At 37.2% G+C, this 18,132-nt stretch overlaps 1 protein-coding gene across 2 annotated transcripts in view; it reads left to right on the plus strand.

The window, feature by feature from the left end:
* Nucleotides 1-18,132, plus strand: part of NUP58 (nucleoporin 58) — a 49,813-nt gene that overhangs the window by 9,544 nt on the left and 22,137 nt on the right. For both annotated transcript variants that reach the window (XM_049646738.1, XM_049646737.1), the window contains exons 4-11: nt 93-230; nt 4,027-4,137; nt 9,427-9,451; nt 10,553-10,618; nt 10,934-11,108; nt 14,233-14,312; nt 16,305-16,423; nt 16,853-16,935. In XM_049646738.1, the coding sequence (XP_049502695.1) occupies nt 93-230; nt 4,027-4,137; nt 9,427-9,451; nt 10,553-10,618; nt 10,934-11,108; nt 14,233-14,312; nt 16,305-16,423; nt 16,853-16,935 (797 nt within the window). The remainder of the gene's footprint in view (nt 1-92; nt 231-4,026; nt 4,138-9,426; nt 9,452-10,552; nt 10,619-10,933; nt 11,109-14,232; nt 14,313-16,304; nt 16,424-16,852; nt 16,936-18,132) is intronic.

Raw genomic sequence — 18,132 nt, forward strand, 5'->3', positions numbered from 1 at the left:
CTTTTTGCATTTCTTGGGAAGTGTTTTTATTTTCTCTGGTGTTCTTAGAAACGATGTTTCCTTATGAAGCCTTACAATTTCATTTTTTACAGCATCTACAGGATTTACCCTAAATAACTTGGGTGGAACAACAGCCACGACTACTACTGCATCAACAAGCCTCTCTCTAGGGGGAGCCTTAGCTGGTTTGGGAGATTCGCTTTTCCAGAGTTCGAACACAGCAACATCAGGTAATTGATGGTGTTTACATTCCAGAAATAGTAACTATTTATTTTGAAATTTACTTTATCTCTATTTCAGCCTTTTGAACAGATCATTTTATCTCTTTAACCTATAGATTTTTTGTTCAGTATGAACACTGAATTAAAAAATAATGTTTTTCATACATAATTAGACATCTTAGCTATGTAGAAATAAATTTTTCTGCTCAATATTTTTATTTATTTATTTAGAGCACATGAGCAGGGGAGGGGCAGAGAGGGAGACAGAATCTCACTCCGTGCTCAGTGCAGAGCCTGACGTGGAGCTTAATCTCATGACTGCAAGAATGACCTAAGCTGATATCAAGAGTTGGGCACTTAACCGTTTGAGCCACCCAGGGGCCCCTCAGTATTGACTGACTAGATAAGGAAGCAAAGAGGGGCCTGTTTAAGGAGGAGTAAACTATTCTAAATTTTTTTTTTTTTTAATGTTTATTTATTTTTGAAGGAAAGCAAGACAGAGTGTGAGTGGGGGAGCAGCAGAGAGAGAGGGAGACACAGAATCCGAAGCAGGCTCCAGGCTCTGAGCTGTCACCAGCTCTGACGTGGGGCTCAAACTCACGAACTGTGAGATCAAGACCTGAGCTGAAGCTGGTTGCTTAACTGCCTGAGCCACCCAGGCACCTCAGGAGTAAACTATTCTAGAGAAACTTGTCTTTTTAATAAAAGACAGTTGCTTAACTTGAATCATTTAGTATCTAAATTCATTGTAAGACAACTTGACCTTTTAAGCTCTGGTTGTAAGAATGGCTTTCCATTAAAGACATCAGGAAAGGGTATTAGCATGTTTTGAAAGTAAAGTTTTAAAACACAAGTATTAAATTTATTATAGTCAGACAAAATACTAAAGTATCAATTCACTTGGCAGAGAATACTTAATGTTTTCTATCTTAGATTGAGTTTTCCTTTCATGCTTATTTTGAAATTGGCCTCATGTTAAGGATTCTACCTTAACATGTTTTGAATATTAGGAATGTATAATAGAGGAAACATGATACTGTATATAATGTAACACAGTAATATAATACAGGACAGCCATTGGGGCTATGTGGAAGTGACAAAAGCTTTCCTCTGATTTGAAGACATTGTATAATTATCTCACATAGCAATATAGAATCAAGAATTTCTGTTTGGGGCGCCTGGTGGCTCGGTGGGTTAAGCATCTGACTTGATACTGGCTTAGGTCTTGATCTCACCGCTGTGGGATCGAGCCCCGTCTCCGGCTCTGTGCCGAGCATGGAGCTTCTTTGGGATTCTTTCTCTCTCTCTCTCTCTGCCCCTCCCCTGCTTGTATTCTCTCTCTCTCTCTCTCTCTCTCTCTCTCTCTCTCTCTCTCTCAAAAAAAGAGTTTCTGTTTCCTAACCTAATTTATGAGTTAGGAAAAGTTGATAACGTGTTGGGGCGCCTGGGTGGCTCAGTCGGTTAAGCATCCGACTTCAGCTCAGGTCTTGATCTCACGGGTTCGTGGGTTCGAACCCCGCGTCGGGCTCTGTGCTGACAGCTCAGAGCCTGGAGCCTGCCTTGGATTCCGTGTCTCCCACTCTGTCTCTGCCCCTCCCCTGCTTGTGCTCTGTCTCTCCCTGTCTCACAAGTAAATAAACACTAAAAGAAAAAAAAATTTTTTTAATAAAAAAAAAAGAAAAGTTGATAACGTGTTGAAATCACAGAATTTCCAATATATACGTTCATTTATAAGGGCTATTTGATTTTCAGAAGTTTTGCTGAACACCTAATATGTGTCTAAGAATTGGTATGTGGGAGAGATGGAGTATGACCTGATGTTTTCTATTAGTTATGGTTCTTTTGTGTCCTCTATTCAGATACTAAATTCAATGAAGAAACTCTGGGTCAGTGGAAAAGGGAAAAAGGAGTTTGAGTTCGTCAGGATAACCTGTAGAAATTTGTGGTGTTCAAGTTTGCTTTGATCTTTCAAACACTTATCTTTGTCACTATTGTCTAACCTTTTAGGTACTCAAAATGTCTTCAAATAAACAAATCAGTGGATGACTATAACGTACATTTCCTTGCAGGATAAATATTTAAACATCTTTTCTAAAGGTTCCTGTGAGAGCAAAACACAAAAATAATAGGGGAGGTTGAGTTTTGTTTTTGTGTCTGCTGATGAGTTTTTAGGTCTGTTCTAATTTTTCTTAGGCTCTAGACACACATCAGTGCTTAATTTATGGTTATGCTAACCTAAAGATGCCATTGACTTTAAAAAATTAACGTATGTTTAGCATTGTTTTTTTCACACATTGCCAGTGTTTGAATCCAGCTTTCAGTCATCCTGTGCTCAGACCCAGTACATCCTACTGTTTCTCTAAATAGCATACTGTCCGTATTGTCAGCTTGGGAACGCATGGACTTCTGTGATTTACCAATGCAAGGTCTCTAAAATTTTGCTACTTGGTTCACAAGCATACATTAATAATTTAAGATTAACAGTCTAGCCCCTTCAATTCCTTTTGTCAGTCAGGTGGGATTTAAATAAATGAATTTTCTTTTCTTTCTTTTTTAAGGTTTATGAAAAGAACTTGGGAGTATGCAGTTTTGATGATGTTTGAACTGTAAGGCTTCCAACTGTCAGCTCTTTAAATTTATTAATAGTAAAACTATTTGCTTTATATTAATACTGAAACCTTACAAATCATTACTGTTTTATTTATCTGTCCATCCCCACCTTCACTGAGGTATAATTGAGAAATAAAATTGTAAGATATTTAAAGTGTAGAGCATGATGATACATTGTAAAGGGATTCTATCAAGTTAATTCACACATCCAGTACTAGGTAATTTTAAAAGTATATGATTCCTGGGGCGCCTGGGTGGCGCAGTCGGTTAAGCGTCCGACTTCAGCCAGGTCACGATCTCACGGTCCGTGAGTTCGAGCCCCGCGTCAGGCTCTGGGCTGATGGCTCGGAGCCTGGAGCCTGTTTCCGATTCTGTGTCTCCCTCTCTCTCTGCCCCTCCCCCGTTCATGCTCTGTCTCTCTCTGTCTCAAAAATAAATAAAAAACGTTGAAAAAAAAAAAAAAAAAAGTATATGATTCCAAAGCCTGATTGGAAGACGTGAAGCGTTCACCTGAAAGTGTGCAAGCTAAAACTGCTTTTGTAGAGAGGGTTTAAAAAGCAACAAATAAAATGGATTGTTCACATGTATTGAATTAACCTACACTCTCTGATCCTTCTGGTAAAGAAAAATTGATACAGATCCGTAAATACAGAGAACAAAGTGATGGTTGTCAGAGTGGGTGGGGTAGGAGGATGGGCAAAATGGGCAAAGGTGAGTAGGTGATGCAGGCTTCCAGTTGCGGACTGAACAAATCTCGGGGATGAGCGGTACAGCCCAGGGAATATGGTCAGTGGTACTGTAATAAGGTTGTGTGGTGACACATGGGGTAGCTACACTTGCGAACATAGCGTGATGTGTTGACTTGTCAGGTCACCATTGTACACGTGACACTGATGTGACATTGTGTGTCAGCTACACCTAAAAAGATTGCCTAAAAAGTAAAGAAATCAAAATTACATCATCAAACTCCTTATACCATCGGATCCCAGCAAGACTACCAGTCTTTGTCCAAAGCATACTCTAGACTTGTTCTTGTTATTTGCTTAAATCAAGTATGAAGAAAATCCAGGATCCAACTTAAAAGCAATTTGAATGCTTTGGTCATTAAGGTGAAATTATGAAGACTTTCAGTGAAAAATGAGGCAGTGGATGTTTATCCCTCTGGGCTTATAAATAATATTTGGTTTATTTGTAGGACTTGGGCAGAATGCTTTAGGCTTGACTTTGGGAACCACGGCAGCTACTTCAACTGCTGGCAGTGAAGGCCTTGGTGGTATAGATTTTAGTAGCTCATCAGATAAAAAGAGTAAGTAATGTTACTATAATTTTATGTTCTTACAGTGACTTAAACTCCTGTGTCTGGAAGATGTTAGTTACATATTAAGTAGTAAAGTTTTGACTTTTAAATTTGATTGTATTTCCCAAATGATGCATGTGGTGTGTGTTTAAGATTTTCTTTTTGTAGAAAACTGAGATTTGTATGTGCATATGCCTTACGTAGCTATCTTCACGTGTGTATTAATATATATTCTTAAGTTGGGATCATGAGCACATACTATAGTTGACACTTGAACAACACGCTTTGAACTGTGCAAGTCCACGTCTGGGTTTTTCCAATAAGTAACAGCGCCAGAAGTGTGTTTTCTCTTCCTTATAGTTTTCTTAATAGTGTTTTCTTTTCACTAGCTTATCTGATTGTAAGAATACAGTGTATAATATACGTAACATACGTAGTGTGTGTTCATTGATTGTTTATGTTATTGGTAAAGCTTTGGGTCAGAAGTAGGTTATTAGTAGTTAAGTTTTGGGGAGTCAAAAGGGAGTCAAAAGTTATATGTGGATTTTCAACTGCCTGTGAGGTTGGCACCCCTTAACCCCTGTGTTGTTCAAAGGTCAACTATATTCCTTTATTTATAACCTGTTCTTTCTCATGTGTTCTATCAGAAGTATTTGCCAACTCAGTAATTCTTTAGAAATATTTTAATGTAGCTTAATATCAGTTTTATGAATGGATGTATCATTAGCCATCATTCTATTATTAATATTTGTTTTTAGGTCTTCTGGGAAGTATCACTGTATCGGGCATCTTTATAGGGAAAGGCAACATAGTATTGTACTTTAAAGATGTACGCTCGGGCTGAAATTGCCTGGGTTCAGATCTGCTCAACTGTTTACAAGCTCTGTGACCTTACTCAAGTTGTTTATGCCTCTGGGCTTTAGTTTCTTTATCTGTAAAGTGGGCCCGACGTAACAGTACCTACTTCATGGTGTTGGTCTGAGGATTACTATTCATAAAACTTCAGCAGAGCCAGGCAAACAGTAAATGCTGTCTAGGTGTTTGCTTTTGGTATAACTTTTCATTCATATTTTCAGTTAATTTTTTAGGACAGATAACCTAGAAACCGAATCATTGGTTTGGAGAGAGAAACAATTTTGGAGACTCTTAGTGTATATCGTGAAATTACTTTCCAGAAAGGTTTTACCAATTTATTTCCCACCAGCCAGTATGAAAATGCCCTTCTCGCTATGCTCCTGCCATGCTGGGTATTCTTTTTAAAAATTGTCAATCCAGATTCATTTTCAAAATTTTTTAGTGTTGCTGGTTCCATGTGTGTGATTGTTTGTTTTGTTTTGCAATGTCTCTTCTGCCTCTGATGAAAACATGTTCACTAGGGCATATGCATGCACATTGCATTAAAACCCCATGAAGAATTAAAAATGAGGCAGTAGATGAAGGTGTAAAATGTGCTGTGTCCATATGTGAGAATTTTTTTGTTTTGGACATGGTTATTTTTTTAATTTTTTTTTTTTTTTTTTAACGTTTATTTATTTTTGAGACAGAGAGAGACAGAGCATGAATGGGGGAGGGTCAGAGAGAGGGAGACACAGAATCCGAAACAGGCTCCAGGCTCTGAGCGGTCAGCACAGAGCCCGACGCGGGGCTCGAACTCACGGACCGCGAGATCATGACCTGAGCCGAAGTCGGCCGCTTAACTGACTGAGCCACCCAGGCGCCCCGGGACATGGTTTTTATTGTGAAGAGATACTACGCTAGGGTGAAGTACTATCCTAAAAGTTGGCAGAATCCTTTTTTTTTTTAAGTTTATTTTTATTTTGAGAGTGAGAGAGCATGCATGTGCACGAGCTGAGGCAGGGCAGAGGGAGAGGATCCCAAGCAGGCTTGTGCTTGATCTCACGAACCGTGAAATCGTGACCTGAGCCGAAATCAAGAGCTGAATGCTTAAGCAATTGAGCCACCCAGGCACCCCTGGCAAAATCCTTTTAAACTTAGAATATTTAGGATTGTTTTTCTTTGAATGAAAATTGACTAATTTCTTTTTTTTTGTTTTAATGTTTTATTTATTTTTAAGACAGAGACAGAGCATGAGTGGGGATGGGGCAGAGAGAGGGAGGGAGACACAGAATCCGAAGCAGGCTCCAGGCTCCGAGCTGTCAGCACAGAGCCCGACGGGGGGCTCGAACTCACAAACCGTGAGATCATGACTTGAGCCAAAGTTGGACACTCAACCGACTGAGCCCCCCGGGTGCCCCAAAAGTTGACTAATTTCTAAACATAGGGGTGTATCTCTTGTTTTTAGTTTTCTGTGTAGCGACTCCATACTTAGAAAAAACCTTAGATATTTTAGCAGCTTCTTTTTTTACTCAGCTAGAGCAGCTTGGTACCCTCCAACTACTTTCATTCATGAAACTGCTTCTCTCTTTATTGTAATTGCTTTCAGGCTCCATGTGAAAGGGCTGAGTGAGGCAAAGGAGGAAGAGAAATGTAAGGAGTTAATCTCCCCGCTTTTTCCTGGGCCCTCCCTCCATTGTCTTCCGCCCACAACCTTGGTGAGCGTTGAGCCAGAGGAATACGTGGAATAAGCGCACGTGACTTCATGTGCCACCTCTGGTTCCCTGTCATCTGCTCCTACGTGTCAAGGGGTTCTTTTTTTAACCTGAGGCTTTCTGTCTTTCTAGTGGCTACATCAGTTAGCCTGGACCTGCGTTACTGGATTTAATCAGATCAAGAGTGGTAGGAAGCAAAGTTGTGCGAGGAGGCGCGGTTTGGAGCTGGGCCTGGGGATGACGATGATCTTAGCCCTTTTCTGAGGAACTGCTGGAAGACCAGCTACAGAACAGGACGAGGAGATTGCAGAGGTCACCAAGGGCCTTGGGTGCCACGTTGAGGAGCTTTGGATTACACTGGGGACGGCTGAGACCTCGCAGGGCTGTGATGTGGGTGATGTGACCTGAGATACGTGTTTGAAGAAGACGGTTAGGAGAGCCACGTGGGAGATGGTGTGCAGGAAGGCAAGAGCAGACGCGGAGCTCTAGTAGGACGCTCTCAAAGCAGCCCGCGGGTATTAAGAGAGGCAAAGCTACACGCGCTAGTCCGCGCGCCCAGAGTGAGCTAAAAGCAGGCCTAAGTTTTATATACACAGGTTTGTCCGTGTGTAAACTTTTGTAAATATAATAAGAATGGAACGTCAGAGAGCAAAACAGTACTTGAGTCAATAAAGAAGTTGAACTATCTAGAAAAAAATTAAATCCCTACTTTATATTGCTGTGTCTCATCAAATTGGAGACACCCATCTGGGGAACGTGGGTACCAGTTTCAGAAATGTTCAACTGTGAAGGAGAGAACTCTTAGCATCTGTGCAATACAAAATAGGGAAAAATAAACTATAGTTGGATTAAAGAGGTAAACAAAAGAAACCCCATGGACAAAGGAAGAAGGTAAATGACAGATTGAGACTAAAATGCTTCATTTCTAGATGCTTATATTTTCACATTTTAACATCTGAAACTGAGATGTATCTTAAAAGTAGGATCTAATTTTAGAAATAGACACATGAAATACATGAGACAAAGAATTATATACTTAATGTTGAAATAGCTCTTAGAAGCAATAAGAAAAATACCTCAGAGATACCCAAATAACCTGAACAGACTGTTCACAAAAGGAGAAATATACTTGTTTAACTAACATTTGAAATATTTTACTTAGTACTGTCAGAAATAGGAATTTGCGTTATAATGAAGTGGCATTTTCCACTTAAATACTAGCAGTGATTTTTTTAAAACATAAGTTCATTGTTGAGAGTGTGATGGGAAAGGTACTTTTTTTTTAATGTTTATTTTTTATTTATTTTGAGAGAGAGAGCATGAGCAGGGTAGGGGCAGAGGGAGAGAGAGAGAGAATCCCAAGCAGGCTGTGCTCTGTCAGTGCGGAGCCCGACGTGGGGCTCGATTTCACAATCCGTGAGATCGTGACCTGAGCCAAAATCAAGAGTCAGACTCTTAACTGACTGAGCCACCCAGGCACCTTGGAAAAGCTACTCTTATTCATAGTAGTTGGGAGGATAAATTGGAACAACTGTGTTAAAGGATCAGTTTGATAATATGTCAGAGGCCTTCCCTGAAATAATCTTTGACCTATAAATTCTTCTTTTTTGGAATACAAATAAAGTAGTGAACAAGTATTTATGGATAACTATATCGACTGTAGCAGCATTGTTTATGTAGTGAATGGTCATATGTTAAGAAGAGGGTTGGGCATAAAGGTTCTGATACAGCTACATCATCATATCCTATGGTCATTTAAAGTCACGTTAAGTGACATGGCAAACTTATAACATGCTGAAAAAATGTGTTGAAATATTACTTCTAGTAATCCTGACTGCTTTTAAAAATGTGTAAGTACAGAAAAAGCCTGGAAGACGAACCACTGAGGTTCTTTGGTGGGATTCAGTTTTGTGTGTTCCTATATTTTTTTTTAAATCAGCGGGTCTTGGGGCGCCTGGGTGGCTCAGTCGATAGGGCATCCATCTTCGGCTGAGGTCATGATCTCGCGGTTTGTGAGTTCAAACCCTGTGTCGGGCCCTGTGCTGACAGCTCAGAGCCTGGAGCCTGCTTCAGATTCTGTGTCTCCCTCTCTCTCTGCCTCTCCCCTGCTCAACCTCTGTCTCTCTCTGTCTCTCAATAATAAATAAACGTTAAAAAAATTTTTAATAAGTGGGTCTTTATAGTGACAAATTTTGGAAGAGCAGAAAGTAAGTCACTGCATTTTGCTGAAGGAGCTTTTTTTACTTTTCTGCTTATATAGATATAGGCTATTAATGATAACTACTAAGTAGGTGTAATTAGTGAGAAAGTTGTTGCTATATCTGCACACATTAAAGACTTCATTTTTAAAAAAATTTGCTGCTTTTGTAAAATATTTAGAGATGATCAGGTCATCTGATATATTTTAATATTCTAATCTAAAAAAGTGTCAAGTAGAACTTTCAGGAGTTAAACTGCTAGGCCGGAATATTTCTCCTGTAAGACAGTTGAAAGAGGAAGATTCGGCCCTTGAATGAGATAGATACAAATCAGCTATATAACTGTCTGTTTATATGTACACAAACATGTCTCCATAACGTGCTCTGTTTCAAGTTGGTGACACGTCATGGCCTCACGTGCTGTTTAAGAGGCAGTCTAAGAAATGCTGAACAGTTTCTGTATATACCTTAGCTTGCATTAAATTGAAACTTCTATTTGGAAGACATTGTTGAATGACCTGTTTTTACATGAAGCTTCTTGAATTTTCTAGGTGATAAAACAGGAACAAGACCAGAGTAAGTTTACAGTCTAACTTTTAAAATATTTTAATTGAGTTTTATTTATTAAATAGTAGGCAAATGGTATGGTTGGAAGTAAATGAAACCATATAGGCATTTAGAAGAAAAATTCTTTGAATCAGTTTTTGTCAAAAATAAATAATAAACCTATGCTCTGGAAAGATTATGGGATGGTCAAATCTTCAAGTTTTAATCATTTGGAAAACTTACAACCAATTCTTTCCAGAACACTTTATGCCCAATTTTATATCTAAACATACCTTTTAGATGTAAGTTACTACACCAGTACCATTTATTTCATGATGATGAAGAGGGAGAAGAGCCTCCATATACATAGTATGTTCGAAGATCATTATTTTTACTACCACTTGTGTTTTCTCACCTACTTTTTACATTAAATAAAACAGTTGTAAATAAATGATCAAGTTCATGCCTCTAAAACATCTTGTGTATATTTTAGCCCTATTACATAAATAGGAAGCTGAAAGAGACTGAGATTTGCCTAGAGGTTATAGCAAGGAGTTAGTAGCAAATCTGTGACTGAAATTTAACTGGTAATTACATTATGGCATGCCAAATTTCACTTATTCCTATCCTCATTACACATGTATGATTTCCTTAAGCTATTCCTAGGTCTTATTTTATTGAAAAACAAATTGAAATTATAAAATAAAGTAAAATATTTGGAGCATCTCATTATGAGAAGTTTTGTAGACTCTTTAAAGAATTTTTTAATATTTTTTAACCGAATGAAATGACAGTCGTAGAATTTTTGAGCCGGGGCAACTTAGTTCAATATTTAATCTGTTGTATTTTCTAAATTTTTTTCTTAAACATTTAGTCAAATGCATTTATGTTTACTTATAATAGGTGCCAGTCTTTTTAGAAAAGATCTCTCTATGTCAGGTGAATTGTTAAAGTTATTTTAAAGGTCAAGAAATTTATAATTGTTTATAAAGAGCTTTGAAATCATTCATGAAATGTATAAATGGGGAATATTTGCTTTATCTTCTTCTCTCTTAACATACTCTAGTGGAACTCAGCCGTCAGCTTTTTATTACCTCAATGGCTTTAATACATCTGTGGCATTTTTCTTAGGGATAGTAAAGCACTGAAGGATGAAAATCTACCTCCTGTCATCTGCCAGGATGTTGAAAATCTCCAGTAAGTGTGTCAAACATAATTAGATAAGTCATTTTGAAGAATGCTAGAATATATTTTAGGGGGAACATCTCTTTCTCTTAAACGTTTTAACTTGGGTAGAAATTTTAATGTTTTTAGAAACTAGAAAGAAAGCAGAACAGGACTTAAATTTTTGTTAACTGTCATTCTCAAAAAAGAATGTGAACTGTAGTTGAATTTTTAATATTTCCTTCTTAAAACACCAGGACTCTGGCCAGCCTATTGTAAGGGTACTTTTTTTCTATAGGAAACCAAAGGTGTATTTTTTTTTCAATTTAGTTTTATGTATCTTTTTAGGAAATTTGTGAAGGAACAGAAACAGGTACAAGAGGAAATTAGTAGAATGTCTTCAAAAGCAATGCTTAAAGTACAAGAAGATATTAAAGCTCTGAAGCAGCTTCTGTCACTAGCTGCCAGTGGATTACAGAGAAACACTCTCAATATTGACAAGTTGAAAATAGAAACTGCTCAGGTAAATGAACTTACAGTCGTTTTACTGTAGGGTTTTGTTTTGCCATGTTTTTTTCAAATGAAATCAGTCTTTTATAAAATCAGGATTTACTACGTATAGCTTGTACGGTTTTAAATTGCTGTAATAATAATAGTTGCTAGTTTGTATTGAGTGCTTACTGTGTATGAGGCAGTGTTTTTTTTGTTTTTTAGTTTTTATTATTGAGAGAGAGAGAGAGAGCGAGAGCACGAGGAGGGGAGCGGCAGAGAGAGAGGGAGCGAGAGAATCCCTAGCAGGCTCTACACAGTGTGGAGCCCGATGCAGGGCTTGAACCCATGAACCATGAGAGCATGATCTGAGCCAAAGTCAGATGCTTAACCAACGGAGCCACCCAGGTGCCCCATATGAGGCGGTATTTTAAGCAATTTATTAGTCCAGTTTAGTTTTCATGACAGCTCTGTGAGGTAGGCACTCTTATCTTCCTTATATAAATAAGACAGTGGGCAGAGAGCTTTGTTAATAAATGGAAGAGCTTGGTTTCTGACCCTGGTAATCCAACTCTAGAGTTGATGCTCCTGACGAGTTTGCTTTCTAAGAGTGACCACTGGCTAAGTTGCTGCATTATACAAGCTAGACAGAAAAACGTTTTTTAAAAGTCTGTCAGTGATTAAATAAAAACTATATCATGCTTTGTAAATACTAAATATATACAAAAATACATACTTTGTGTGTGTGTATATATATATATATATATGTATGTATTGTTCTTATCTATTTTGGTTGGGAAGAATGATGGTAGATGATTTACTTTTATATTTTAAGTAAAAATATTAAAGTTGCTTATATGTCTTTTTTGTTTGAAATATGATTGACATATAACACTACATTAGTTTCAGCTGTGCAACATAATGATTCAGTATTTATTTTTATTGCAAAATGGCCATAACAAATCTAGTTAACATTTACCACCATGCTTAGCTAAAAACCTTTCCCCCTTGAGATGAGAATTTTTAAGATCCACTCTCTTAGCAACTTGCAGATATATAATACATTATTATTAACTGTCGTCGCCATGCTGTACATTATATTCCCCGGTCTTATTTATTTTAAAATTAGAAATTTGTGTGTGCTTACCTTTAAGTCTTTAAGTCAACTATTGGAGAATACTTTCGTGATATTTTTAATGAAAATGTGTTACTAAAGTAGCTATTCTAAACTATGATGTTTAAAAGGAATTCAAGGGGCGCCTGGGTGGCTCAGTCGGTTAAGCGTCCGACTTCAGCTCAGGTCACGATCTCGCGGTCCGTGAGTTCGAGCCCCGTGTCGGGCTCTGGGCTGACGGCTCAGAGCCTGGAGCCTGCTTCCGATTCTGTGTCTCCCTCTCTCTCTGCCCCTCCCCCGTTCATGCTCTGTCTCTCTCTGTCTCAAAAATAAATAAACGTTAAAAAAAATTAAAAAAAAAAAGAATTCAAAGCCTTTGTTGTCTGCTTTCAGATTTCCTGGTTGCCTACACACATTGGTTAAATACAAATAAAATATTCTCCCATGTTTCTTTTTCTCTTATTCCTCGTGTGTGTGTGTGTGTGTGTGTGTGTGTGTACATATATATGTATGTATATGTCATATCTAGGAGAAAGAAAATGTTATGCTTCTGGTGGAGAATGATTAGACTCTGATTAAACATTACATGAAGTCACAAATTTCATATGTGAAATGTATGAAGTTGTATAAATTCTATGGAAAAGTTCATTAACACAGTAATAGAGGAGGCAACTCAGAAAGAGGTGAATGCTATAATGGGATCCGTTGTGACTTTAGTACCAGATGATTCTATTCATAAATATTTGGAATACTTTTTATGTACTCGACTTGCTAATAGTCTTTCAGAGATAAAAACACAACCTGAAAGGCACTAAAAGACTAAAAGAGCAAATGAAATAATGAAAGTTTGGGTAGAATATAAAGGTGGCAAATGAAGAAGACGATGAATCAAAGAAAGCTTCCTTAGGGCTAAAGTCCTCTAAGTTGGGTTTAGAAAATTTTGTAGATGATATCAAAGAAATTTGATCTAAACTTATTTTATTTCTAATTTAGTAGGCAATTAGTGCTCTACCCACACTTCAGTGAATTATCTATTGAAAAAATATTCTGATTCCCTTAGTGAAGTTATCAATCTTTAACCCCAAACCCTTTTCTTCAAAGAAAGCCTTTTGGGGAAATAAAAAGCAATTCTGAGGTGAGGAGCAGTGTTGTGGTTGCAAACACCAGAACCTTGTGGAAGCAAAGTCTTCTAAATACTTCATTTTGGGGGGTACATAACTCAAGAGTTTAAACAAGAAGTGTAGTTAAACTTCTTTTTGGGTAGGGTAGGTGCCAAATGCTTTGTTGCGGTTATATCATTGAGTCCGTGGAGTCAGTGAACATTTTTAAGGATCTGTTTTACCACTTCAGCAGAAGTGTTGGGATCAAAATACATATGATATACTAGTGAGAGTGAATTAAGTCAGTTCGGTACTATGTTCTAGGTACAAGGTATGACTGAGGCACAAAGGCCTCAAGAGAGCACTTTTTAAAAAATGTTTATTTATTTTGAGAAAACGAGTGTGCATGTTTGCACGAGGAGGGGAGGGGCAGAAAGAGAGAGAATCCCAAGCAGGTTCTGCACGGTGAGCCCAGAGCTGGATGTGAGGCTTGATCTCATGACCTGAGCCAAAATCAAGAGTTGGATGTTTAACAGACTGAGCCACCCAGGTGCCCCTTAAAGATTTTTAAATAATAGCAGAGTCTTTTGCTGTGGATGAATTAACTTCACAGATTGTATAGAAGTCCATAGTTCTTAAAATAGATAGCAGCTCATTATAAATTTATCATAACCTTCATTAAAAGTATACTTTGGAAAGAGGTTTTGGCAACTTGTAAAACAGGTTAAACATGACCTGTTCTCGGAGCATGAGAGTGGCATTGTTTGAAGTTTCAGTCCAGAGATCATTGGTATTTTTAACCTGGCTTTTAACTGGTTAATCAATCTTTCTTTCTTTCTTTCTTTCTTTCTTTCTTTCTTTCTTTCTTTTCTTTCTTTTCTTTCTTTTCTTTCCTTCCTTCCTTCCTTCCTTCCTTCCTTCCTTCCCTCCCTCTGATCTATTAGGAGTTAAAGAATGCTGAAATAGCTTTAAGAACCCAGAAAACACCACCTGGACTCCAACATGAAAACACAGCTCCCGCCGAGTAAGTTACTGGATTTTCTCACTTTAGGAAAGCAAAACAGTACAATATATAGGCCAAGAATTTGTAGTTTACTATGTAGCAAGCCTGGGTTAATAAGCACTTGACATGGATTTCTCCTTTTAATTCTCACAATAACCCTAAGAAGGCAGTTCATTGTCTTCATTTTATCGAAGGGTAAGTGATGGCTAAGGTCTGAGCTTTTAACCAGTGTTATGCAGTTATACTTTATTTGTATGTTACGGCCTTTTCCACTGTATTAAATATTGCAGGTAGTAGATATTTTTACCAACAAGGACTTTTTAATTTAAAAATAATTTTATGATAATCCCTTCCTTAAACAGGGCATTCTGGAAGTAGTTTAACCCTTTTACTTGTTTGCATAGCTTTATTCACACAGCTAATAAATCATCAGAAAGAGCAGTTAGAAAATGTAGATAAGTTAAAATAAAAAACATCCACCTGCAATCTTCTCACCCAGGATGTGTGTCTGTCTAGTTGCCAAGCGATATCTATCTTGTCTCTTTATATTCTTTCATGTTGCTAGAGCTAATGATAGCTAATATGTATCAGAGGCTTACCATAGGCCAAGCAGTGCACTTAGCACTTGACATACTTTATCTCATTTTCCACGAAACCTCTATAGCTGTCACTATCCCAGTCTTCGAGATGAGGGGCCCGAGGCATGAGGAGTGGTGGAGGTCTGACTCCTAGTTTCTCACCCCTTTTTTCTTTTAACTTTTGATGGTGACATAATTTCAGACTTAGAGAAGAGTTCAAGAAGGAAACAAAGAATTCCCATGTATCTTTTATCGAGATTCCTTATATGTTAATATTTTTACTATGTTTGTTTTGTTCCCTGCTCTCTCTAATATATGTACATATTTTCCCCCCCCGAACAGTTTGAATTCTTTGCAGACAGATGCCCATTATGCTAAAGTACTTCAGTGTGTATTGCTTAAACATAAGAACATTCTGTTACATAACCACAGTTCAGTGATCAAAATCAGGACATGTTCACAAGGACATTGATACTCTGATTCTCTTATTCAGGTTAGCATGGGCTGTGTTCCTCACCGGACTTCTAGTAGTTTATCCTTCTCATTCTTCATGCTGCCATCAGAGCTGGTTTTGAAATGGGGTGAATTGTATCATTTTCCATTGCAAAAAGCTTTCGTAGTTGCCCATTTCTTACAGAATTACATACAGCACGCTTTGTATACTATTCAAGGTCCCTTTTATTTATCTGGCATTCTCTGGTTAAATTTAGCAGCATAGTAGCAGTAATTACATGCTTTCCTCAGACACTATAGTGTTTTCAGATTATAAATATAAGGACTGTAAGTACTTGTAAAATCTGGTTGACAATTGCACTTTTTAAAAAAACTTTTTTGAACTTATTTAGACTTACAGAAAATTTCCAAAAATGATAGTACTTCCTTATATCCCTTACCTTTCTTCCCTTAATGTTAAAATACTGTGTAACCACAGTATAATTATCGAGAATAGGAAATTAACATAGGTGTGGTGTTACTAATCAAGCAACAGAACTTACTTGAATTTTACTGACTTTTCCACTAACGTGCATTTTTTTCTTCCAGTCTCCTGTTTTCCACTAATGTACTTTTTCTATTCCAGGTTCCCATTCACTTCTCATTCATTCATTTCTCCTTCATCTCTCCCAGTCTGTAACAGTTACTCAGTCTTTGTCTTTCATAACGTTGATACTTTTAAAGCATAGAAAGTTATTTTGTAGATTGTCTCTTAATTGGGATATTTCATGATTGGAGTAATTTCATGATCTATTTTTGATACCTTGATAACTCACAAGTTTTGGTTCTGGTTTCAGTAATATCTATGCCATATCCTTATGTGCTCAGACTAAGTCAAAGGCCCTACTTAAATGGGGGCATATGTTTATTTACTGGTTATTTTAATGCAAAGAAAATAGCATTTTTAAAACTTTGATCTGACTTTGTAAATGTTTTTGTATAGCTACTTCAGAATCTTGGTTCAGCAGTTTGAGGTACAGCTTCAGCAGTACAGACAGCAGATTGAAGAGCTAGAAAACCATCTTGCCACACAAGCAAATAACTCACATATAACCCCTCAAGGTAACATGCTTTCTGTGGTGATTTTTTTTTTTTTTTTTTTTTTGACAGCACTGTTTTTTAGTAAGAGAGGTTAAGGTGTTGTCACATAATATTCTACATAACTGCTAGTGGTTGTCTTGAGCTGCTATACAATTTCCTTAAGGCTTCTATTAGATATTTATTCTCCATAAATAGAAAATGCTTTATTATGAACTGTTATTATGCTGACCAAGGCAGAAGTTTCAGGGCCTTCTCCCCTCCCCCTGATGACTGATTCAGACACCCTGCTCTCAGTCAACTCGCTGTGCTCTCTTCTCTCAGTCATGGAAATATTGACGTGGTCTTGTGCCTCCTACACTTTTAGTACCAAAAACTGCACTCAAGTCATAGAAAAATAATACTGATTCTGTTACATGTATATTTGTGTGATAATATAACTTTCTTTTATAGATTTGTCAATGGCTATGCAGAAAATTTATCAAACATTTGTAGCTTTAGCTGCACAACTTCAGTCTATTCATGAAAACGTAAAGGTAAGTTTTCATTACCAGTTCATGGATCTGTATATCTAGACCCAAGTGAAGTATTCATTTGCGGAGCAGAAGCATTCATGCTAATTATAGGAATAGCTAAAATTACATATAAGTGAAGAAGATTAAAACTAAAACAATCCACAATCATGCTCAGATACAATCACAGATAATATCTGTTGTTTTTTCAAAAAGATCCAAGTGTTCTATGCAATCAGCTATCTTAACTTTTTTTCAGTAGTATATTGTAAACAATTTTCTGCATTGATATACGTATTTCTTCAATATCATTTTTAGTAGTTACGTAGGATTTCAGTGTATATATATATATATATATATATATATATGCGTAGTTTCCTTAACCCATCCTATTTGTTGGACATTTAGGTTGTTTCCATGTCTTTACAACTAGGAGCAGCACTACAGAAAAGAAACATTCTTAGTAGCAAAAGTATTTTGTGCTGCTTTAATTTTAACATAGGTCTTATTATTTTTTTTTTAATTTTATTTTTAATGTTTATTTGAGAGAGAGAGAGAAACAGAGACAGAGTGTTAGCAGGGGGAAGGGCTGAGAAAGAGGGAGACAAAGAATCTGAAACAGGCTCCAGGCTCCGAGCTGTCAGCACAGAGCCCAATGTGGGGCTCAAACCCACGAACTGCAAGATCATGACCTGAGGCAAAGTTGGATGCTTAACCAACTGAGCTACCCAGGCGCCCCATAAATTATACCAGCTTTGAAATGAGCATGCTTTGGAGCTTTTGCTTTAATATATTTAAAATTCTAAACCAGATTTTTAAAATAGTTTTAAAGGAGGAATTTTTATCGAATTTTCTTGAAATTAGTTTATTAAAGTACTAAAGATGATTCTCTGTTGGTACTTTGAAGTCTGTGTTGTACAGTTTTTTTTTTTTCCCTTAATTTTTATTATGAAAGTTTTCAAATAGACACACAAAAAGAAGGGCACTGTTGTAATGAATGCCAGGTACCCACTCTCCGCTTCACCCATTATCAGGATCCTGCCTTGCTTTGTCAGTTCCCACCCAGGGATGCTTTTTCCCCCTGGAACATTTTAAAGCAAATTCCAGACATGTCATTTGTAAGTATACATGCTTTTTCAATGGCAGTTTCTCCTCTCTGGTATTCTTATTTCTTTTTCTTTCTTTCTTTCTTTCTTTCTTTCTTTCTTTCTTTCTTTCTTT

This window comes from Panthera uncia (genome assembly GCF_023721935.1).
Source record: "Panthera uncia isolate 11264 chromosome A1 unlocalized genomic scaffold, Puncia_PCG_1.0 HiC_scaffold_16, whole genome shotgun sequence".
Taxonomy (NCBI): Eukaryota; Metazoa; Chordata; class Mammalia; order Carnivora; family Felidae; genus Panthera; species Panthera uncia.